This window comes from Notolabrus celidotus, chromosome 7 (assembly GCF_009762535.1).
Source record: "Notolabrus celidotus isolate fNotCel1 chromosome 7, fNotCel1.pri, whole genome shotgun sequence".
Taxonomy (NCBI): Eukaryota; Metazoa; Chordata; class Actinopteri; order Labriformes; family Labridae; genus Notolabrus; species Notolabrus celidotus.
This window is the reverse complement of record NC_048278.1, coordinates 29413461-29436461: the sequence shown is the minus strand read 5'-3', so window position 1 is coordinate 29436461 and position 23001 is coordinate 29413461. Positions and strand designations below refer to the sequence as shown.

Sequence of the window (23001 nt, the reverse complement as noted above, 5' to 3'; positions counted from 1 at the left end):
GACTGCAGAGCTTTTATTCCTCCACACCAGCGTTTCTGCTGCAGTCAGGCTGTATCATGCCGTTTCGTGATGTTTGGGGGCAAAGTTCCTTTTGAAGTGTTGTAGAGCCTTCTGGCAGAGGGAAAGCCAAGTTTGTGTGCAGATGGGGGATATGGGAACAGTGCTGAATAGCCTTTTGTGTGCCTTCTCCAATGTATGAAATAGTACACTGTGGATGGATGTGGACACTACTGACCAGGTTCCGTTCCTTTCTGCTTCTTGACAGCACTATCAGCCCTCGCCACCTTACTTCGCGATTCACACGACGTGTTATCTGACACTTGCCAGATTGAGACACATTGGACGGCCCCTTTTGTGCCGTTGTATGTGAGGCAGTGAAAATTTTATGAGCCTGGGTGTGTGTGGGTGCATGCATGTGCATCGTTCTTTGTGAGTTGGAGGTGGATTGTGAGACATCAGGGATCTGGTGCTATACGATGTTTGGCATGACATGAGAAGACACGCTTGGAACGAGATGGATTGCCAGCCTGCCGATGCTGCAACGTACACCAGAGGCCTGGTTTCTAACGCTTTTTTGGGGGGTTAATTTCTCATTAGGAAAGTGGATTTATTGAGAATTACACATCCTGATTAGCAGTGTGACATAGGTCGCTTGTGACTTGTGGCAAACAGCCAGCTAACAACGCTGACAGACAGCACGCAGCCCAGTGCTCCCCCTGCAAGATGACATCTGTGAACCTCGGCAGCATTGCCAACATCACAGCACACAGCAGATTGTAAATGTTATCAGTGCTGTCAGGTTGAGTCTATATTTGTCTCAGATATAGGCTCATAGTGCTCAACAAACAGTATTATAACAAAAACAGCATCGGGAAGTTGTGTTGACCCCAGATCTGACAAATCCTGGTCAGCCGGCGAGCTGTCAGCTGGTCTGAGCTCTGAGCTCTCTGTGTCCGTCGTCCCCTTCTCTGTTCCAGCACTGAACAGCTCGGCCCGGTCTGTTTCCTTACGGGACATCACCCCCTTGTGTTTGGTATGCAGGTGTCTAATCTGGGCTGATCCTTTTGTTCCCCGTGTTTGGCAACGGTAGAAGCCCCCCTCGCTGGTCTGGGAAGCAGAGATGGCATTCCAGCAGCTCTCCATAATCCTCTGTCGGAAGTCCAGTAGACGAGTGGCTGGTGTTGATAAAACATGCTCCCAGTGGAATTTTACAGTTTGGGGATGTTGTCTTTGTTGTGTGTGAGGGGAAAACACAAAGACTGCACTTTTTGCCGTCCAGAGAAAGAAGAGCATATGTTCAGAAATGTGTTTCACTAGATTTGGACTCGAAAGGTTGTTTGTGGATGCATTTGCAGAATGTGTTATAGCAGCAGACAGAACCAGAAAAATGTTTGAACATCATTACACTGATGTCACTTTCTGTGATACAAAGGCCTCTGATGTGCTGCTCCTGCACATAGGACTGAGCTCTCTAGATTTATCATGGTCATGTAGCACTGAGATGATTGCCTTGCCCTCAAATGCATCAACAAAGTTTATACCTTAACATTGCTGCTGAACACACTTTCTAAATGCAACAGGTATTACAAATCCAGGCTACTTTTTTGTAAATCATGTTAACTATCAAGTAGATCTACATTAACAATAGTATTCTCATGCTGAGGATCACACAATTGAATAACTGTCATTATATCAAAATAACTGGCAACACAGGATTTATTCTGACTGGTTCAACTGTCTATGAAGTCTTTCTTTAGCTCGGTGGTGGAATCAGCCATCTTTTTTGGAGTAGTCTGCTGGGGCAGCGCCATCTCTGCTGTTGACAGAAAGAGACTAAACAAACTGGTGAAGAAGGCCAGCTCTGTCCTGGGCTGCCCTGTTGACCCTGTGGAGGTGGTGGCTGACAGGAGAGTGATGGCCAAGCTATCGTCTCTGATGGACAATGTCTCCCACCCCCTTGCAAGAGACTCTAACGACACTGGGAAGCTCGTTCAGTGACGGGCTCCTTCCCCCGCGGTGTCTTACGGCGAGATACCGCGGGTCCTGCAGTGGTCAGACTTTATAATCAACGATAATCACTCTCACCAAACAGACACAAGTGCGATAAGCTCCCCAGTCTATTATCACTGCACTTCATCTCACTCCTAAAACATGTGCAACTTCTTTCTTGTATCATTGGTTCTGTAAATAGACTGTACATTTACTTATTAGTTCTGTACATATTTTTCTTCAGATGCACTAATTTACTTTTTAATTACAAACGTTTAAAAATGACAATTTTTATATGCTCTTTTTTATAATGTTAGCATTCTCCACTTTTCTGTTGTAACACTAAATTTCCCTGTTGTGGGACGAATAAAGGATCATCTCAGCTTCAATGATAACACAAAATGAAAATAACACTACAAGAAGGCTTAATTTGAACAGCTCATAAAAATCTTGTCCACAAATTTGATCTGAGAGACAACAGAAGTCTGGAGTCATAAACTAAATAAAACTAAAGGTTTTCCACATTCTTGTCTTCCTCTTGTAGGTGCTTATCCGTGTCATCGACACCAACAACCACCGGCCACAGTTCTCTCAGAGTTATTACGAGGTGAACGTGTCTGAAGACGAGCCGGAGGGGACTGAAGTCCTGCAGATCAGCGCTGTGGACAGAGATGAGAAGAACAAACTGATCTTTACACTCCTGAGCAGCACTGATCCATTCAGCCTGAGGAAGTTTAGACTGGACCCAGGAACGGGTATTCTGTACACTACTGAGCGACTGGACCACGAGACGATGCACCGACATGTCCTCACTGTCATGGTAAGACTAAATGCATGATGACGTTTAAACAGGGGTTAGTTGAAATGTTACTTTAATGGATTTATTTGGGTTTATTTATTTGTGTGTGGAAGGTAAAACTTTTCAAAATATGAGCATTTTGCTGTTTCATGGAGGACTTAATTATACCTTTAGGGTCCTCATGCTCTCCCTGTTTTTCTTCCTTCTTCCTCCTTCCTCCGTCTGCTTCCTCCTTAATTTCAAATCTCTAGGTTCGAGACCAGGACATTCCTGTGAAGAGAAACCTTGTCCGTGTTATTGTCAACGTGGGTGACACCAATGACAATGCACCCTGGTTCATCGGCACACCTTATTCAGGCCGTGTGTTCGAATCTGCAGCTGTCGGCACAGCCGTGCTGCAGGTCACAGCACTGGACAAAGACAAGGGCCATAACGCAGAGATCGCCTACAGCATCGAGTCAGGTAAACACAAAGTTGCTGTGCCACTCTGTTGAGCCAGACTTTCCCCGGAGTTTTGTCTCATGGCAGAAAGCGTTCATTGTAACCTAATGCAAATGAAATCAGCTCGTAAAAATGCATGAGTCATCTGGAGTCCTGCAGCCCACTGGAACTTGATCATGAATGGAATACTTTACAAAGAGTAGGAGAATATTGAAGACTTTGTCTTGAGGGTCTCTAAATACGTGGGAGACGGGCAGATCCCCGCTCAGAATTTCCCACGATGGCTTTCTACTACAATAAGCTGTTCTATGAGAACAAGACGCATGCAGCTATTAGCTTTTTGGGATCTGTGCATATTTGACATAGCTGAAGTGACTCAATGTGTCTGAATTATGTGTCACTTTGTTTTTGGTCAAACTCAGGGCTCAGGATAATTTGATTGGAAAGGTCATCAGCATTTCTGACCTTTTTATTGATAACCTAATTAACCATATCTCCCTGATACGACATGGAAGCAAATGCTTTAAACAGCATTTCATTTGTGTGTGTTTTGTATATATTGCCAGGCATGAGTTAGGGATCAGAAAGAAAGCACAGCCACATAAATTAATTATTCGTTTTTTCTCCTCTCTTACAGGAAATTTTGCAAACTCCTATGCCATCGACCCAGTTCTTGGGACCATCACAGTAGCCAAAGAGCTCGATCGAAGCAGCAAAACACAGTTCGAGCTCATCGTTAAGGCATCCGACAACGGATTATCTCCACTGTCAACTACAGCAACTGTGCACATTGTGGTGACAGTTTCTGACAATGCAGCCCCCAGATTCACTGAGAAGGAGTTCTCTGCAGAAGTCAGTGAATCAGTCCATCCTGGAAGTTTTGTGAGCTTGGTGACAGCTGTCAGCCAGTCTTCTATTTTCTATCAAATCAAAGGTGGCAACATAAACAATGCGTTTGACATAAACCCAAACTCTGGAGTTGTTGTGACCCAGAAAGCTCTGGATTATGAGACCATCCCTCAATATGTGCTCATTATACAAGGCACCAATATGGCTGGACTGTCTCGCAACACTACACTGCTGATTCATCTGAAGGATGAAAATGACAACGCTCCAGTCTTTCTCCAGAGGGAATTTAAAGGAGTGATAAGCGAGTCAGCCCCTGTCAACAGCATCGTTCTGACTCTAGAAAACACTCCTTTTGTCATCCGTGCCACTGATCCTGATTGCGACCAAAATGCCATGCTCATCTATCAAATCGTCGAACCTTTTGCACATAACTATTTCGCCATTGACTCAAGCACTGGAGCGATCAGGAGCACAACAGCTCTGGATTATGAGCAGAGGAATGTTTTCCGCTTCACGGTCCAGGTCCATGATTTAGGAATGCCACGCCTGTTTGCAGAGTTAGCCGCGAATGTCACCATTTCAGTCATCGATGTTAACGACTGCTCTCCAGTTTTCAGCCAAGAACTGTATGAGACGACTGTCATAGTCCCAACATACAAAGGGGTGGAGGTCATCAAAGTCAATGCAACAGACTCAGACTCTGGGCCTAACTCCAAACTTCTCTTCTCCATCTCTGAGGGCAATATTGGGGATAAATTCAAAATGGATCCAATCACAGGCATAATCTCTATTCAGAATGTCACCCAGCTGAGGAGCAGATATGAATTAAAAGTCAGGGTTTCCGATGGTAGATTTGCCACTGTCACTACAGTAAAGATAAATGTGAAGGAAAACAAAGAAAGTAAGCTGAAGTTCACCAGAGAGTCCTACAAAGCCTTTGTCCAGGAAAACTCATCAGAGAAGAAAACAATTGCAGTCGTTGCCACCGTTGGGAACCAGCTGAACGAGCCTTTGTTTTTCAAAATCTTGAACCCTGACAGCAGGTTCCAAATCAGCCGCACATCTGGCGTCATCTCAACCACTGGAATCCCCTTCGATCGTGAGGCACGGGACTCGTTTGATATAGTAGTTGAGGTCACCAAAGAGGATAAATCTGAAGACGGGGCTCATGTTCTGGTAACGGTGACAGTGGAAGACGAGAACGACAACAAACCTATGTTCGTCAACCTTCCCTATCACGCCCTTGTCCAGATGGATGCAGAGGAAGGCCAAGTCATTCGACAAGTCACAGCAGTGGACAGAGACATGGGCCCAAATGCGGATATCCATTACAGCCTGACGGAACACCAGGAACACTTTCAAATAAACCCCTCTGGTGAAATCTCTGTCAGAAGGAAATTTGAGACAGAGTCGCTTAATGCAGACTTTGTCATCGTTGTTATAGCAAAGGATAATGGAGAGCCAGCACTCTCAGCTGAAGTGGAAGTGCCAATAACGGTTGTTAACAAAGCAATGCCTGTGTTTGAAAAGCCTTTTTACAGCATTGAAATCCCTGAAAACATCCAGTTACACACACCAGTGCTTCACGTCCAAGCAAATGATTCCGAAGGCCCTCGTATTGTGTACACAATCTCTGAGGGAGATCCTTTCAAGCAGTTCTCAATAGATTTCAACACAGGTGTAATTCATGTGGTTCAGCCTCTGGACTTTGAGATGCATCCTGCTTATAAGTTAAACATAAGAGCCACAGACTCCCTGACTGGAGCTCACTCTGAAGTGTTTGTTGATATCATACTAGAAGATGTTAACGACAATGCTCCTGTGTTCCTTTCAAAGACCTACTACGCCAACATTTCAGAGGCCTGTGTCATCGGTACATCTGTTTTGCAAGTTGACGCCAAAGATTCAGACACAAGTAATAACCAGGAAGTGTTCTTTCAGCTGGTTGAGGAAAAGGGGAAGAGCTCAGATTACTTCAGTGTGGACCGTGACACAGGAGTGATCTCCACAGCTCAAGTTCTTGATCATGAGGAGACCCAGCAGCACAAGTTGAGAGTCCGAGTCGTGGATGGTGGAGTCCCAGCCCTCTCTAGTGATGTTATCGTGACAATAGACGTTACCGATCTGAATGACAACGCTCCTTTGTTCACAGAGCATTCTTACAAAAGTACGATCAGCGAACTGGCTCCACGTGGGCACTTCATCACCCAAGTCCAGGCAGCAGACGCTGATAGTTCAGACTCAGACAACTTGGAGTTCTCCATCATATCCAGCAATGAGGATCAGAACTTTTCAATTGACAAAAGAACAGGCGCTATCGTCATCTCCAACCATCGCAGGCCACACATGCAGCCTCTTTACAACCTCAATGTATCCGTGTCGGATGGTGTTTTCAGAAGCTCAGCCCTCGTCACAGTAACAGTTATTGGTGCCAACTTCCACAATCCAACATTCTCTCAGGACGACTATGTGGTCGAGCTCGTTGAAAACTCACCTATTGGAACCTTGGTGGCAGAAGCAAAGGCGACAGATGAGGACGAAGGCATTTACGGGCAGATCACTTACCAAATCGTCAATGACTTTGCAAAAGACAAGTTCTCTGTCAATGAAAACGGAGAGATCTTTACATTGGAGAGCCTTGATCGTGAGAATACAGCCGAGAAGGTCATTCCTATTTCCCTTGTAGCTAAAGATGGCGGTGGAAAAGTAGGCTTTTGTACAGTCAATGTGATTCTCACAGATGTCAACGACAATGCCCCGCAATTCAGGGCGGCTGAATACAAAGCCACCATTTCATCAGACGTTCCAAGGGGAACCTCAGTGGTTAAAATTGCTGCTTCAGACATGGATGAGGGGAGCAACGCTGACATCGAGTACTCCATCGAAGCAGATGTTGAAAACGTGGAAGAGAACTTTGAAATTCACCCAACCACAGGTGTCATTGTGACCAAAGAGAGTCTCATTGGGCTTGAAAATGAGCTCTATGCGTTCTTTGTTAGGGCGAAAGATACTGGAAACCCACCCAAACATTCAGTCGTGCAGGTTTACATCAGGATTGTTGCACCAGAGACGGCAATCCCCAAATTCACTGAACCACACTACCGCTACACAATTGCTGAAGACCTTCCCATTGGCACAGAGATTGATGTCATTCAGGCCCAGAGTGAGCACCCACTTGTTTACAGCCTCGTCAGGGGCAACACCCCTGAGAGCAATGAGGATGAGGTGTTTGTTGTCGACAAGGACAGTGGAGCCTTGAAGCTGCAGAAAAGCCTGGACCACGAGACAACCAAGTGGTACCAGCTGACTCTGCTTTCCCAAACCAAACAGGAGAACCAAGAGTTAGTGGCGTTAGTAAATGTGAACATCCAAGTCAAAGATCTAAATGACAACAAACCTCTATTCGAGTCAGACCCTTACGAGGCTGTCATTGTGGAAAACCTCCCAAGTGGCACTCAAGTGATCCAAATCAAAGCCAACGACCAAGACTCTGGAACCAACGGCCACGTCGTGTATAGCCTGGACCCCAAGCAGAACTCTCAGGAGATCTCTGAGCTGTTTGCTGTCAACAGTGAGACTGGATGGGTCACCACCTTGAAAGAGCTAGACCGTGAAAAAACCAGCACATACACAATCGCTGTCCTCGCCACAGACCAAGGAGACAAGATCCAGCACAGCACTGGCACCAGAGTGGAGGTTACAGTCGCAGACGTGAACGACAACCCGCCGCGCTTCACAGCAGAGATCTACAAAGGCACAGTCAGTGAAGATGACCCTCCTCCCAGTGGGGTGATCGCCATCCTCAGCACCACAGACGACGATTCAGAGGACATCAACAAACAAGTGAACTACTTCATCACAGGTGGGCACTTATTATTTTGCAAAACAGATAATTAGTAAGCCGCCAGAGTTTACTCCCTGCTCCTTTGTGTAAGTTTTCATAAACAGAGCTTAGGGGGGATAATCCGTTTATGCCACTTAATATGATGATAATATCTCATCTTTGAAACATTACGCAGGCCTATTATCTGTTAGGAGTCTGAGTTATCGCCTAATCTTCTGAAGCTCAAGACAAATATTTAGGTCATCAAAATACAGAAGTGAATAATTATTTGAATAACGCTTTGAAATCGGCTGGGGAAGAATACTTCCTCTGGTGCTGATTTGCATCTGTGAGGAACTGCCAAGTATCAAGAGGAGGCAAAAACCTGCAAATGATATGTTCTTGTTATTTTTAGAGTTTGCAGGATTGCATATCTGCTACACATGTTAGATTAAGATGCATGGGTTGTGTAGACATGAAAAATACTCTTGCTGTCTTGATGTCTTGAAATTCAGCACAGATTTGTATGAATCAGTCATTTATGAGTCTAGCTTCCTCCTTTATTCTCAAGTGGTGTATTTCCTTTTAAAACCAAACAGGAGGGGACCCACTCGGCCAGTTTGCCATTGAACACGTTCAGAATGAGTGGAAGGTCTCTGTCAGGAAGCCCTTAGACCGTGAAGAGAAGGACAACTATCTACTTAACATTACTGCCAGTGATGGCATCTTCACTGCCAAAGCCATCGTGGAGGTCAAGGTACTGGACGCGAATGACAACAGCCCCGTGTGTGAGAAGGTAAAAATAATCTCTTCCTCGACTTTGTTGTGACTTCAGTGATTCATTCCATTTGTATGTGCCGTTTTCTTCTCCTTGTTCAACTTTAATTTTCTTTCCCTTTTTCCATTTTCCTCTCACTCCATCTGTCCCTCAGTCCTTGTACAGCGAGAACGTCCCAGAGGATTCCCCCGCGGGCAGGCTCATCTTGCAGGTCTCTGCCACAGATGCTGACATCCGCTCAAACGCCCAGATCTCTTTTGAGCTGCAGGGAGTTGGATCTGAGTTGTTCAGCATCGATTCTGTTACAGGTGTGTACATGTGTGATAACAGGAATGCATGGATGTGTGTTAGAAGAGGAGAAATGATTGTGTTGTGTTAAAAGTAGCAATACTGTAAGTGAACACAAGATTTATACCTGTATATCTTTCACCTGAATTCTCTGTAGGTCACAATCAGGATTGGAAAATAATTAACTACATTAACTTAAGTTACTGTGATTGACTAGCTTTCATAAGTGTTTTTGAAATCAGTACTTTTATTTTTACTTTATTATTTTTTGCAGAAAATATTGTTATTTTCTACATACTGCATCGACGTTCTGTTGAAGTTACATGCAGCAGATTTGAAGAACATGCATGCCTGTGCTGAAATCAAAAGAAATGCTCTTGTAAATAGGAAAAACATTCACAGGTTCGTCCCTCCCTGTTCAATAACTCCTCTGCAAAACATTGATTTTCCAAACTGGTCACCTCTTTTCAACCATAGTGAGGTAGACAATGAGCCGCAACAAGGTTTTCATGGGTACGAGCTGGAAAATTTACAGTGAAGACTCAATGCAGGGAGACCGTGAACAACGTGTAGTACCACAGAAAAGATTAAACAAAAATATTCAATAACTTTAACCTGGATAAATCAACATGTTCCCTCCTTCTCACTTTATTAGCTCCCTGTTGGTTAGACTTCAACAATTAGTTTAGGGAGATATGCTTTTACATAATGTGCAAGTCATATCCTACTTATGAAATCCCCCTCGATCCCCACCCTCAGATTAAAAGTAAGCACTCAGTACTCACTACTTGAAATCAATTTTAAATAAAGTGCTTTTAGCTTTTACTTTAATTAATTCACAGGCTGGTAGTTTTACTTTTTCATCCATCCATCCATTATCTTTACCTACCGTTTATCCCGTTCTGGGTCGCTTGGGACTGGAGCCTATCCCAGCTGTCAATGGTCAAAAGGCAATGTACACCCTGGACAGCTTGCCAGTCCATCACAGGGCTAGTTTTATTCTACTAAATTAAAAATTCATCAAAGTAACAGAAGTTTTTACTTGAATAGAACATTGTGGTACTCTTTCCACCACTGGTCCCTATTCACACTGAGTTAGATTGCATCCTGGCTTTCTAACAGGTTATTATCAGTGTCAGGAAACAGACTGTGGCACACTCAAGTGAAACTATCAAATGAAGCTCTTGTTCCTCTTCGCTTCTAACGACACAATCCAAATGTCAGCTCAGCATGACAGCAGTCTCACAGGCTAACACTCTCCCCACTCAACATTGTTATCCTCCTGCAAAGTTGGAGTTTCCCTTCTTATTTCTGCTTCTGACTGTATGTGCATGAATCATTATGAGCAACAGAGGTGGAGAGCATGTTTTCTTGTGCCCAGTTGTTATTTACTTATTAAATTTTAACAGCCTCAACAACATTTCCCTGCAGGGCAACTGAGAGACTCACAGTGGCACTCAAATGCAGAGTTGCACACTGAAATTGAATTTATGAGTGCTATACTTCTCGCCTGCAAATAACATCTTACCTCTAAATCTGAAGTTCCATCTGGCGAAAAAAAGAGAGATGGAATAAACGAAAAACTATCCTGTTAATCACCACAAAACTGATTAGAAAAAAATTGCATAGCCAGAAGATTTAATTAGCTGTACAACACAAATGCCAACAGTCAGCCCTAATTTGCAGAGAGATGGACGTAAAAGTGAACGTTAGATCACAACACCATCCAGTGCTACTCTTATCAAGCAGACATGGTATGTATTTTTTACAGTGCAGACAAGTAGCATTATTGCAGATGAGGACCGCCAGCAGACCCTGGAGTTTTCCAGAGAGGTTGTGGTAATGTTGGCTGCCTCACATCCCAGGACTCTTCCAAGCTGCTCTCAGCTTGCCAACACTGATGGGTTCCTTCATCAGCCCACTCTCGTCTCCCATTTTCTCCCTCCTCTAGTGCTTCAATTACTTATTTATTCACCTCCTCTTGCTCTCTCTCTCTCTCTCTCTCTCTCTCCAAAGCCATTAGTTGCTTGGATGTTTTATACTTGGTTAGTCGACAGTAGACAAGGGGTTCCCAGTGCCAGGGAGCACATATGGTTCGTCCCCTTTTACATAAACTTAATCTCTGAATAAATTGCTTCCACAGATTTTATAGCGGTCTGTAAATCGAATGGTTTTATGCTGTTTAACTACTAAATGGCATCTTTCTACTCTCCTAAAATGTGTCCTTTTTGTGTGTGCGTGTGTGTTTTACTCAAAGTTGTTCTTTTTAATCTTTCAGGGGAGTTAAAGACCTCACAGCCACTGGACAGAGAGGAGAAAAGCGAGCACAGGTTTAAAATGCGAGCAGTGGACGGAGGAGGGCGGTACTGCGAGGCCGACATCCACATCACTGTGGAGGACGTCAATGACAACCCGCCACTGTTCTCATCGGATCCCTACACCATCACGGTCTTTGAGAACACAGAGACGGGCACATACGTGGCGAAGCTGCAGGCGAATGATGTTGATACTGGTGAGTCCTCAAGCACTGGTAATAATCATTCACTGAAACAAAAAAGTCTTTAAGCTTTAAATGTCCAGTGAGGAAAGTGAGACCATTAGGCAGTTTAATTCACTTACTTGGATTAACTTTCCTTCAGTTAAAAGTCTATTTAGTTCAATTAAAGTAAATGTGGGTCTCCCATTTGCAGTATTGAGTCTAAAAAGACGTCTTATTAGACTGTCTCTGCTTATGTCTCTGCTTTCTATTTCAGCTGAGTATGTGAACACCATGTAGACACCTGTATCTCTGGTGCCAGGTCCCCTCAGTTACAAATGCTATGTGTTCAGCTGTCAGTGGTTAAACAGCATTATGCAGACAATGGGGGCAGATTAACAACTCAGAATTCTTGACATTGGTTGATGGATGCAGGCCCCCCCACACACATTCACCAAAACATGTCCATTCTGCAGACACATTTTCAACACAAATACAAACTTGATTTATGCTTAAATAATGCATAAAGATTATTCAATAGATGCAATAATGTATGAATGAACTCATTTAGATTTAGTTATACATTTAATTTAATTATAATTTTCAACAATTTCAGTTTTTATTTCAGCATTGTGTGTTGTGTTTTATTATTATAATACAGTATTACAACAATTATTATTATTGTCATTATCATTTATATTATTATTATCATTGTCATTATTATCATTATTATACATATCATTACAAATATTATTATTAACATTGCTATTATACATTTTATACGTATTGTTATTATCATTATTATTATTACTATTCTTATTATCATTATTATTACTGTCATGATAAATATTATTATTGACATTATCATTATACATATTATTATTAACATTATTATTATGTAACTTCCTCATCATAAATTCCATCAATTGTTTTTATTTGAAAGGTGATACACAAATAAGTTTATTATTATTATTATTATTATTATTATTATTGTTGTTGAGATGATGCAATTAGAATAACTATATCATTTCATTAGAATAAAACATAAATTGAGCGGAAGTTGTGACATTGTTAATTTTATAGAAAAGAAATTGAGGATATTTATGGAAACTATTTTTTAATTCAACAAAAAACAGGTTAAGCAAATATAAGGTCATACACTAAACTCATACATCCAGCTTATGTATGAAGTAACAGTGAATTGAGGTTCGTCCACTGATGATTTATAGTCAAAGTAACATAAAATTACAACTTATGACACATCCCAAAGAATTCAAGCATCAAATAATCATGACTCATGCATTACTTAAGCATTAATTACCTATACAATTGGTGCTGTTATTGTGAAGTGTTACCCATCTTGCTGTTGGAAATGAGAACGTATCAGCTGTTGTTATGGAGCTTGTTAAGTTAACATCAACCTAATGAGATAATGGAAGCGTTGTGTCCAGCTGAGTATTTAAGGTCTCCAGCTGGCTCCTTTCAAACAGAAACCTTGTAAAATATGCTCAAATATGTAAAAATATGCCCGAGGCAAAAAGGCAACATCCTGAATTTGGTTTTAGAAATCCATGAAAAATGACTTTTTCTGCAATTAATTATCTCACTGAACAAGACCACTGAGCAGATATTTCATCCAGGAGTTCTACTGCTAAGAACGCTGAAAATAAGTCAGTATAATATGACTCCAGAAACCTTGAACCCTGAGAAGTAAGAGGAACCCCAGACTTGAATCCATCACATAACTCAAGACATTTTTTCAGTTTGAAAACTTCCTTTTAAGTGTCCTCAAATACTTGTGCTTTGGCTTCACTGCCACAGTGCTGTGAATGGATAATGAAATATTTAAACTGTGTGTTAGATAAATATCTGAGTGCTCTCACTGAGGCAAAAGAAAGCATTTGTGTGGCATCATGCTCAAAATGCAATTAATGGCAGACATGCATTCCTTGAGGTCACGTAAAGAGAAGTGTGTGAGATTCAAGAACAAACCTTTAAAAAGGGTTTTAATCACGACGGTGTCCGGAAGCATACGCGTCCCCACTAAACGCTAAATCACGATACAGAGGTTATTATCTCTCCTTTCTCCGGCTGCATTACGCTAAATGGCAAGAGGGAGGGATAACAAATGTGGAATTTCATGAATGATCAACCCCTCAAATTAAAAGCTCCATTACACTCTAATGAAATTCTTCTCTCTTCGAGCTGAATTCTCCAAAGGGCTGAATGCAATTTTCTATTTGCCTGGTGCAAAGCCACAGGGCCACATTATTTATCTCAGGGGTCTCCGTCTTTTAAGCAGCCATTGCCAAACACCGAAAAAGGCTCACATGTGGATAAACTGAGGACTTAAACCACGCTGTTAAACAGCGCCGGTTAAGCGCCTTGGGACTTTATCCCGGAAGCTATTGGACCTGCCGTTTCAGATTACACGTTTAGTTTATTGGAGCAGGACATTTCTGGCTCCAAGAAACATTTCAATGTGAGAGACTCGACACCCTCTTTTTCTATTCCACGTTTTCAGGCCCTTGTTTTGGGCAGACTGACAGCTTGACAGAATGAAAGGGAAGATCAAATTGGGCCCTTCAGAGTAAAGCGCTAAATGGTAAAAGGAAAGAGCTGGTATTAATACATTTTTTTTCCCCTTAGGCTTTACTGGCACAAAATATGCTACAATGCTCCACTATCAAGGATAAGGAGAGGAGACTTGAAGGAGAGGTGGGGGAAAAAGAGTTGCTCCCTGCTGTTTAGCCGGGGGCAATAATTATTTAGAGTAGCACGGAGCGAAAGCTGAGGGCGGATTTGATTAGTATTTCCCTCACACGTGTGGGAATGGCACACATTGACTGTTCTCTTTAATTTGTCTGTCTAGTATTAGATTTTCTTGGTGGAAGTCCCGACCAAGGTTAGAAAATAGGCCTTGTAGCTTTGACCCAGTTCCCTCAGGCTTCAGTCAACTGTGTTCGCAGCCAGCCGTGACAATGTGAGCCTCATGTTAAACTCCTCCTAAGAGAAGTTTTTGTTTTATCTCCCATTGATATTTCACTCTGCATATCTTAGAGAGGACCCGTTCTTGGCGCTGGCTTCTTTTGTGCCACAGCCTCTATGATCTGTCTGCCCATTTGGCTGGAAGATGCTTGATACTCACCCACATTGCTGCTTCTCAGTTCAGTCTTTGGAAAGCAGCACTTATCAGCGAGGAGTAGTCATGAACCAGACAGACAAACAGACCCAAACTGGTGCCCTTGATCTTTGATAAACTTGAAGTTATGTGAGCACACATTCCTTCTCTGCTTTTTTTTTTTTTTTTTTGTCCTTTTTTCATCCGGCCTGGATGTGAGTGTCTTCCTGTGCTGTCTCCTCTGCCTTGCTACTGGTGTCATTTTCTTCATTCGATTGCAGTGTGGAGGAATTTAATCATTTTCTGCTTCTTCCACCTTGGTGCTGTGCCAGATTCATACAAGTTCTTGACAATCTTGCCTCCAATACTGTGGAGAAAGATGTTCTAAAGCACCAGCTGTCCTCCAAATGAAATCTGTCTGTGTTGTTGTAGAGATCAGTTTGTGGTTAGCAGATTAGCTTTTTGCTGTATTATAGAGATTTACATGGAGAATCCTGCTGTACAATACCACCATGATATATTCCAACAAATTAGGATTATTTTGATAGATTAGCTCATAATTTTATGACCTGATCCAAACAGGTTCATGCAAACAGCTCTGTTAAAAAAAATAGTCCAATATTATTTTATTTTCAATCAATCAATCAATCAATCAGACTTTATTTATATGCAATAATAATAATAAAAACAATGAAAATAAAATTAAAAATAAAATAAGTAAATAAATAAATAAATAAGTTGCTGAACCAACTGAGGAAACGCTCTCATGCTATCTTTATGAGGAAACACTAGAGGTAAAATAAGATGTTAAAACTCAAGACAAGAAATTAAAATCACGAAAATAAAATACATTTCTAAGATAATAAAACACTAAAATATTAAACCATTAAAAGAAAATAAAATGATATACTTAAAATTAATAAATAAACAAAGTAAATTACAAAGATAATAAAGCACTAAAATATTAAGCCATAAAAGGAAAATAAGATACTATACTTAAAATAAATAAATAAATAAAATACAATAAAAATGACTACAATTTTGAACTAGATGATAAATAAATAAATAAAACTGTTATAAGAATAAAACTCAGTTAAAGGCGAGACTAAAAAGGTAGGTCTTGAGTTTGCTCTTAAAAATGTTAATGCTCTGTGCAGAGCATTACTCAGCTCCACTCCATAACTTAGACATAATCACATTAACATCATACATGAAAAAATAAAGTGCTCATTTATTTTCTATTAATCAATAATCCTGAATGACCGAGACAAGCCTACAATCATAAACATACATGTCTGAGTCCAAACAGCCAATCCAGTTCCAGCACAACTCACTTAACCGCCATTAACCAATCCTCTGAAGGCTGATGGGCTCAGATAAAAGTGATGGGAAACCATCTGAGCAGGCCTCCCCGTGGTAGTCTGTTGAGCAGGATAATAGGATCCACAGAGGACAGGGGCACTTACCTGATAAATGGGAATATAATAGCGTATTCCAAATGGTGGCCACCTGCAGAAAGGCATTATGATTATTATTGTGATCCGTCTCTGTCTCGTTGCTGGGAGCGTCTTGCTGGTGGGAGGACATGAGTTATGAGGATGGCAGGGATTAGACTGTTACAGCACCTGTTTATCAGAGGCTCTGAGAAAGATGGATGTTTAGGGCCGAGAATAGACGGTGACGTTTTTAATCATTTAAGAATCAATAAGTCAATAGAGGGATCAATACGCTTGTTCACGCCCTGTGCTTAGCAGAGCGTTTCTCTTAATGTGGCTGTCGATCTCTGTGGTGGGAAACTGTTTATTGAGGGGACTGAGAAACATCAAGAGATGAGCTGAAGGCTTGAGAAGTATATAATAAGACACTTGTTGCAATAAAAGGCACTGATGATTCCTTTCGCTTTCATTCCAGGTGGTAACAGTGACATCCTCTACTCACTGGTTGACACTGTGGATGGATTTTTCTCCATCGACGAGCACACCGGCGTAATGAGCCTGGAGCGTCCTCTGGACCGCGAGGTGCAGTCCACGTATGAGCTGAAGGCCCGCGCCAGTGACCAGGGCTCCCCGCGGCTCTCCTCGCTCTGCCAGGTGGTGATCTCTGTCCTGGACATCAACGACAACCCGCCCGTGTTTGAGCACCGTGAATACACGGCCACCGTGTCTGAGGACGTGGTGGTGGGCAAACAGCTGCTCAGAGTGCAGGCAGCCAGCAGGGACACGGAGGCCAACGGAGAGATCACGTACGGCATCATCAGTGGGAACGAGCACGGCATGTTCAGTGTGGACCCACGCACTGGTGAGTGGGCGTAGATTAGCTTTTACTGTGTTGCACTTGGAGACCTTTCCATTTGAGTTATATCTAATAGTAAACCTGAAACATTATTTAAAATTATTCTACCAAATTGAATGTTGTATTTTTGGTTTAGGGGTTAAAGGGACCCTGTGAAGTTTTTGACCTCTGGTTGGGCTGTTGAGAAATGTTTTCATGAGCTTCTTTCCTGTTTTATTTACATTGTTTACTGACACGAGGGAGCAGATGTTAATGTTCCATTGAAAAACAGTTGTCGCAGCACAAGATAAAAAAGCCCAACATTGGTCCAACAAATTCAGTCCCACAGAAAACTGCTGACCGGCAAACATTTATATAAAAGAGTTGAAATAATCAGTTGGTTTTAGTTGTTTTTAAAGGAAATAATTGTATTTTTGTTTAGTTTAATTAAGTTTAGTTTATTTATTATTCATTGTGTCATGCACCGAAAAGGTGCCCAGCCCATATGGACTTATAAGACACTACAAAAACAAAACAAAATAGGAGCAACAACATAAGAAGAAAAAGAAAAAAGAAGAAAGAAGAGCAGTTACAATACTGCACATGTCCAGCAATGACCTAAAGTAATTAAAAAGCATAGTGGTACACTTCAGACATTTGACAGTGACAACAACTAAATCAGACATAGAGTGTGATGTCGAGGGCTCAGAAATAAGCACAACATACTTAATTTAGTTTTCAAGAGCATTCAATAGCACACCTTCAAATATGGAGTTAAGCATCAAGACACTCATCACCCATACCATCTTATTTTTGTTGAGTCTGCAGTCTGCATTCCTGTCTTCACACTATCACGGCATCATGTTAAGTAACTACTCTGACAAACAACAGTAAGAATGTCGGTCTCAGACATCTTATCACATGTAAGAGCTTTGTAGTCATTTAAGCTTGGTCCAACCTTCACTAAATTTTGACATTAATTCTAAACACATCACAGTGTTTTGACGGAGCTGCGATTAGCTCTCAGCATCACTGCAGCACACCTCCAAAGGAAACAGACAGGATACTGCTCTGTTGTTTAGCTGCAAGCAAGTTAGCAGCTGAGCCGAGCATCAGTTCTGAATTTCAAATGAGAGTAAATGAAGGATGACGATTTGACTTGTGCTCTGTGGTGCATGTCAGCTGAGAGTGTTTGCAAGTGGAGTCGTAAACCTGTTTACAAAAGTTATGATCGGAGGAAACACATTAACAACTTAAAGTAAGGTTACTCCTCTGCAGGAGATTTGTGTTGCTCTGTTTTTTTCTTCTTGTGTTTAAATCAAATATTAATATTCCCTCCTCTCTGACTCTCTGTCCTCTTTTTTTTTTTTCCCCCTCAGGTGACATCTTTGTGATTGAGCCGTTGGATTACGAGGTGTCCCATGAATACTACATCACCGTCGAGGCTACAGATGGTGGCTTGCCGCCGCTCAGCGACATGGCCACAGTGAACGTCAACCTGACGGATGTTAATGACAACAGACCTGCCTTCAGCCAAGACATCTACACGGCTGTCGTCAGCGAGGATGCTGAGCTGGGGAAGATTGTGATGGCGGTAAGAAGACAGAGATATGTTGTGTATGAGAAAACTGAGAGACAAGAAGCTGTAATTAAAATCTGAAAATGCTTTCAGAGTGAAAAGTGTTCCTCAGCTCTTTCAACTTTCCTTATTTTGCTCACCTTCTCCCTGAGTCGCTCATTTCCTCCCTCGCTGCCTCTCTCCTCTCTGTCCATTACTCACTGCTTACACTATCACATATCAGCACCTGTGGCAAATCACCATCTGGTGGCACAGCTAAATTAGCACCAATGCTCTTCATGCTCACTGCCTCCCTGTTCTTGTGCATTATCTGACACGCATGCCCAAACAGCTTTAATTTAAAAGCATTTGACTCATTAAGCACCCATCCACGATCAGCCTCTCTCTACCTTCTGCATTTCAAATTTTCACCCTATTTCTGTATGCCCTGCTCGATCCCCTCCTCCCATAAAAGACCTCTGCTTATGGCCGTTAATCTGTGTCTAATGTAGCTGAATATAAATTATGCATCAGAAAATTTGATTTTAATACCTGTCATTGTCTCATACTTGTAAATCTTCTCTGTCTGATGATTTCCCAGAGGATCCCTTTCAGTGTGTGATGCTTGGTGGGTTTTAGGACTCTGTGTGTGTGCGTGTGGGTGTTTGAGTGTGTGTCTGATGGAGGTGGGGAGAATGAGCCCTACTCATAGATACAGACATAGTTTGAGTGACGTCAACCTTTGGTTTCTGAAGCAGGATTTTTAAGCCAATCTAAAGTAGTCACCGTAATGGAAATGCTGACTCAGGCTAACTTTCAGTCAACCTGGAAACAGGCTGAGAGATGGAGGTGGAGCTGAGGTGGGTCTTTAGCCTCCTGGCAAACAGTTACATCGTGGCGTCTTTCAAATCAACTCGACCCCGAATCACCCATAATAATGAAAATCCAGGCATAACGCTTAGTCTTAATATCTTCCATTAGGATGCTTAATTTTTTTAAAAAGACTTAAGAAAATTAAGAAATATGAATTTTCAGACCAAAACCATTTTATGTACCAGGTGGTGAACATGTTTCATTTTTCTTTTTGGGAATCACATGGATTCACAATTCTACAGATTACAGTCATTATTTGTCATCTATAGTAATCCACCTTCTTAATCTTCTATGTAATAAGACAGAACTCAAAGGAAACTAAAGAAAGCAATGACAGAACATGGGGTTTCTGTTCCACAAGAAAATAACAAGTACAAATACTTTGATACACAGAAGTGTGTTTGAATAACTATTTAAACCAATAAAGGTCGTTTTGAGGAAATATATGACATCCACTTTGTCCAAATTTCCTCAAACTTGGCCTTCTGTAGCTTCTTAGAAAAGGTAATCTGTTTCATGATTTATATCATACTAGTCATTGATACATCGTGGGGCAGGTTTAAGCTATTTTCTGGTAAAATGGGCATTTTATAATGGATGTTTTTTTTTATGATTTGAAATGTATTCGTTTTTACAAACATTCAAATAAAGACACAAATAATGAAAACACAATAAAATAAAAATAAATAAAAATACAAATAGAATAAAACAAAGACAAAGCAAAACAAACATACAACAAAAAACAACAACAACAAAAAACAGACAAAGCAAATTCAGACAAAAAATATAAATTTGACCGATTATTTACAGCAAAAAACAGTGAGCATAACAACTCGTCTAAAGAGAGAAACTTATAATGGATGTTAATGGGTCTTCCTGGGCTTTTGCAGCCAGCCTCAAGTGGACACTTTAGGAACTGCATTTTTTTTGCACTTCAACTTCGGCTTCCAATTTTGCAGCTCGGCCCTAACTTACAACTATTTCCATTACTGAGTGATCAGCAGATGACTGATCTGAGTTATTTTCTTCATGAAATGTCAGAAATGATTATAAAAAGTCTACTCAGGTTCCAGAGCACAAGGTTAGGGCCTCAACTCCACCTCTCTGCCGTGTTCTAGAGTAGTCAGAACTCACATGGAGTTGTGTTTTCAGTACAGTGAACACCATCTTCTGGCTTCACAATCACTCTTTAGAGACCTATGGGTCACTGAGACAACGTCCATGATTGTTTTAGTCTACACACAAAACACAAACCCAGTTTCTTTGTATTAAGATCAAGAACTGCTGAAAATCTGACATCAGAGAATCTGAAAAGAAGTAAATGTTGGGTATTTTTCTTTAAAAAAATAGGGATGTGGCTGATTGATTATCACCTCACTGTGATTGATTGTTGTTCTTCTGATTGTTTGATTCCCAGGTGATGGCTGAGGATGTTGACGGGCCCTCTTACAATCACGTGCGGTACTCCATCGTGGACGGCAACCAGGGCAGCCCGTTCACCATCGATCCAGTCCGAGGGGAGCTTAAAGTTGCTCGCCAGCTGGACAGAGAGAGAGTAAGAGAAACAGCAGAGACAATGCTGACTGTACACAGAGAGTTTAAACCACAGAGCAACTAATTGCACTCTATGCAGAATCCAATCAGAGTCATGTCAGGCCTAATAGGGCAGCTTGTTTACTGATCTCCCTTGCTTTATTGCTTACGAAAGCAGCTTTTGCCTGTATGGTAATTCTCTCCCTCTGCGTCTCAGACTTCTGGGTACACTCTGATGGTGGTCGCCTCGGACAACGGGGTGCCCTCGCTTTCCAGTAGCGCCAAGATCAACATCGACATCTCGGACGTCAATGACAACCCACCGCTTTTCTCCCAGGCTAACTACAGCCTCATCATCCAGGTGAGAGAGTGGGAAAACAGAGTCGGTGTGAATGGCTGATTAGAGGTGGAGGGAAGGAGGATGAGGTAGATGGAAAGAGAGAAAAAGACGAAGGTACGGGGGGATTGCAGTGGACACAGAAAGAAGGATTAACAGGGAGAAATAATGGGAGACTAGTGTGCGACCAGAATGTCAAGAAGCAAGGAGGAGGAAGAACAGAGGTAAGGACAAGGGAGGAAGAAGGGGGAGGTGAGGAAATGAGAAGACAGTGGCTGAATCTTAAGTATCAGGATGCAGATAGGGGATGAAAGGGATCAGGAGTGGGAATGAGGAAGATACAAAGCCAGGAGAGGATGGGAAAATGTGGAAGAAAGAGAAAATTAAAGGAGACACCTGTAATCCCAGTTTGCTAGATCAAAAGAAACAGAGAAGAAGAAGTACTGATTCCACAGATAGGAGGGCAAATGACTCATTTCCAATTTTCCCGTCTGTTTAGAAGACTAAGAAAGCAATTTAAGAGAAAGTGTGAGGAGAACACGGTACACATTTCATACAGCACAAGCACTTCAGGATGAAACATTGTTTTGACTTTGTTAAAATCCTGACTGGCTTTATTTTACTCGCCGTGCAGCTTTGATCAAAGTGAAGCACAAAATCACACTAAAGCAGAACAAGAGGAGAACACGAATACGAGGCACATATTGTACACAACACCAAGAATATCAAGAGTTCTTTTTCAATGCCGGGTAATTAAAGTGAGTTTTTTTAGTCAGGACCTTAAGAGTCAACATAAAGGACAGATCTGAAGCCGTTTTCAGGGACACAAAACACAAAGCTTTCACTGTGAATCTGACATGCTGCTTCGACCGGAATTCTTCAGAAGCAAAGCCACATTATGGACCAGCTGTAGGAAAAGGACAGCTAACAAATACTAGCGCTAGAAAAAAAACAGAAGAAGAAAGTCAGTCAGAACTGTCCACAAATCTCTTATTTCTCATAAATAACTGGAACTTATTTTTTTATTTATTATCTATTTTCTTTAAGTACATTAAATGATATTTGATGTTAAAGGAAGAGTTAGTAACCGCCATTCATCTGATTGTTGGTCAGATTTTTTTCTGCATGAAACTCTCCTCTTTGGTTCAATTTACCCACTTTCATGAGGCTTTTTTTTGCAGCAGACAACGAGTGAAAAAGAGATCAAGTGTACAGAACCTGTACAAAATGTATAGCTAAATTTGGCCGTTTAATTATGTTGCATTTAGCTAAATTTGGGAGTTGGTAGGGACCAAAAATGAGCAAAAAGCGTGCAAATTCTGAGATTTTGCTCACTTGGTGTTAACAAACAATGAAGTGTGTAAACTTAAGGTGACATCATGCAAATGTTGTCTTCTTGATTTGTTTGGGATGCCCCTAAGTGGAACAAAAATCTGTCATTGCAGGTTTAATGTAAACAAACATCTGTCCAAAATGATTGCTGATCAATTTGTTGAGTTAATATTAACTTAACTGGGGCGCCGTTGGCCTAGCGGTCTAAGCGCGCCCCATATACCGAGGCTATAGCCCTTGTCTCAGAGGTCGTGGGTTCGATTCCAGCCTCGACCATGTACTGCATGTCCTTCCCCACTCTCTTCTCCCCATATTTTTCCTGTCTCTCTTCAGCCGTCCTATCGATTAAAGGCAAAAAAAAGGCTCAAAAAAAAAATTAATAAACAAATAAATTTACTTAACATCAATGTTCTATTTTCCATTGCAAAATGAGGATTCAGTTGTTTTTATTCCAAATCAACATTCCTCTGTGCATGCCTTCAAATTTCATCAAACTCAAGAGTATTGGTAGAGTTACCTCGATTATTTAACGC

The 23001-nt window shown here is 41.6% G+C and overlaps 1 protein-coding gene across 3 annotated transcripts in view; it reads left to right on the top strand.

Moving 5' to 3' along the window:
* The window catches only part of fat1a (FAT atypical cadherin 1a), an 88312-nt gene that overhangs the window by 53744 nt on the left and 11567 nt on the right, over positions 1-23001 (top strand). For all 3 annotated transcript variants that reach the window (XM_034687939.1, XM_034687940.1, XM_034687938.1), the window contains exons 8-17: positions 2534-2809; positions 3040-3250; positions 3867-7940; positions 8501-8697; positions 8834-8987; positions 11246-11479; positions 16476-16862; positions 18215-18429; positions 20684-20821; positions 21017-21160. In XM_034687939.1, the coding sequence (XP_034543830.1) occupies positions 2534-2809; positions 3040-3250; positions 3867-7940; positions 8501-8697; positions 8834-8987; positions 11246-11479; positions 16476-16862; positions 18215-18429; positions 20684-20821; positions 21017-21160 (6030 nt within the window). The remainder of the gene's footprint in view (positions 1-2533; positions 2810-3039; positions 3251-3866; positions 7941-8500; positions 8698-8833; positions 8988-11245; positions 11480-16475; positions 16863-18214; positions 18430-20683; positions 20822-21016; positions 21161-23001) is intronic.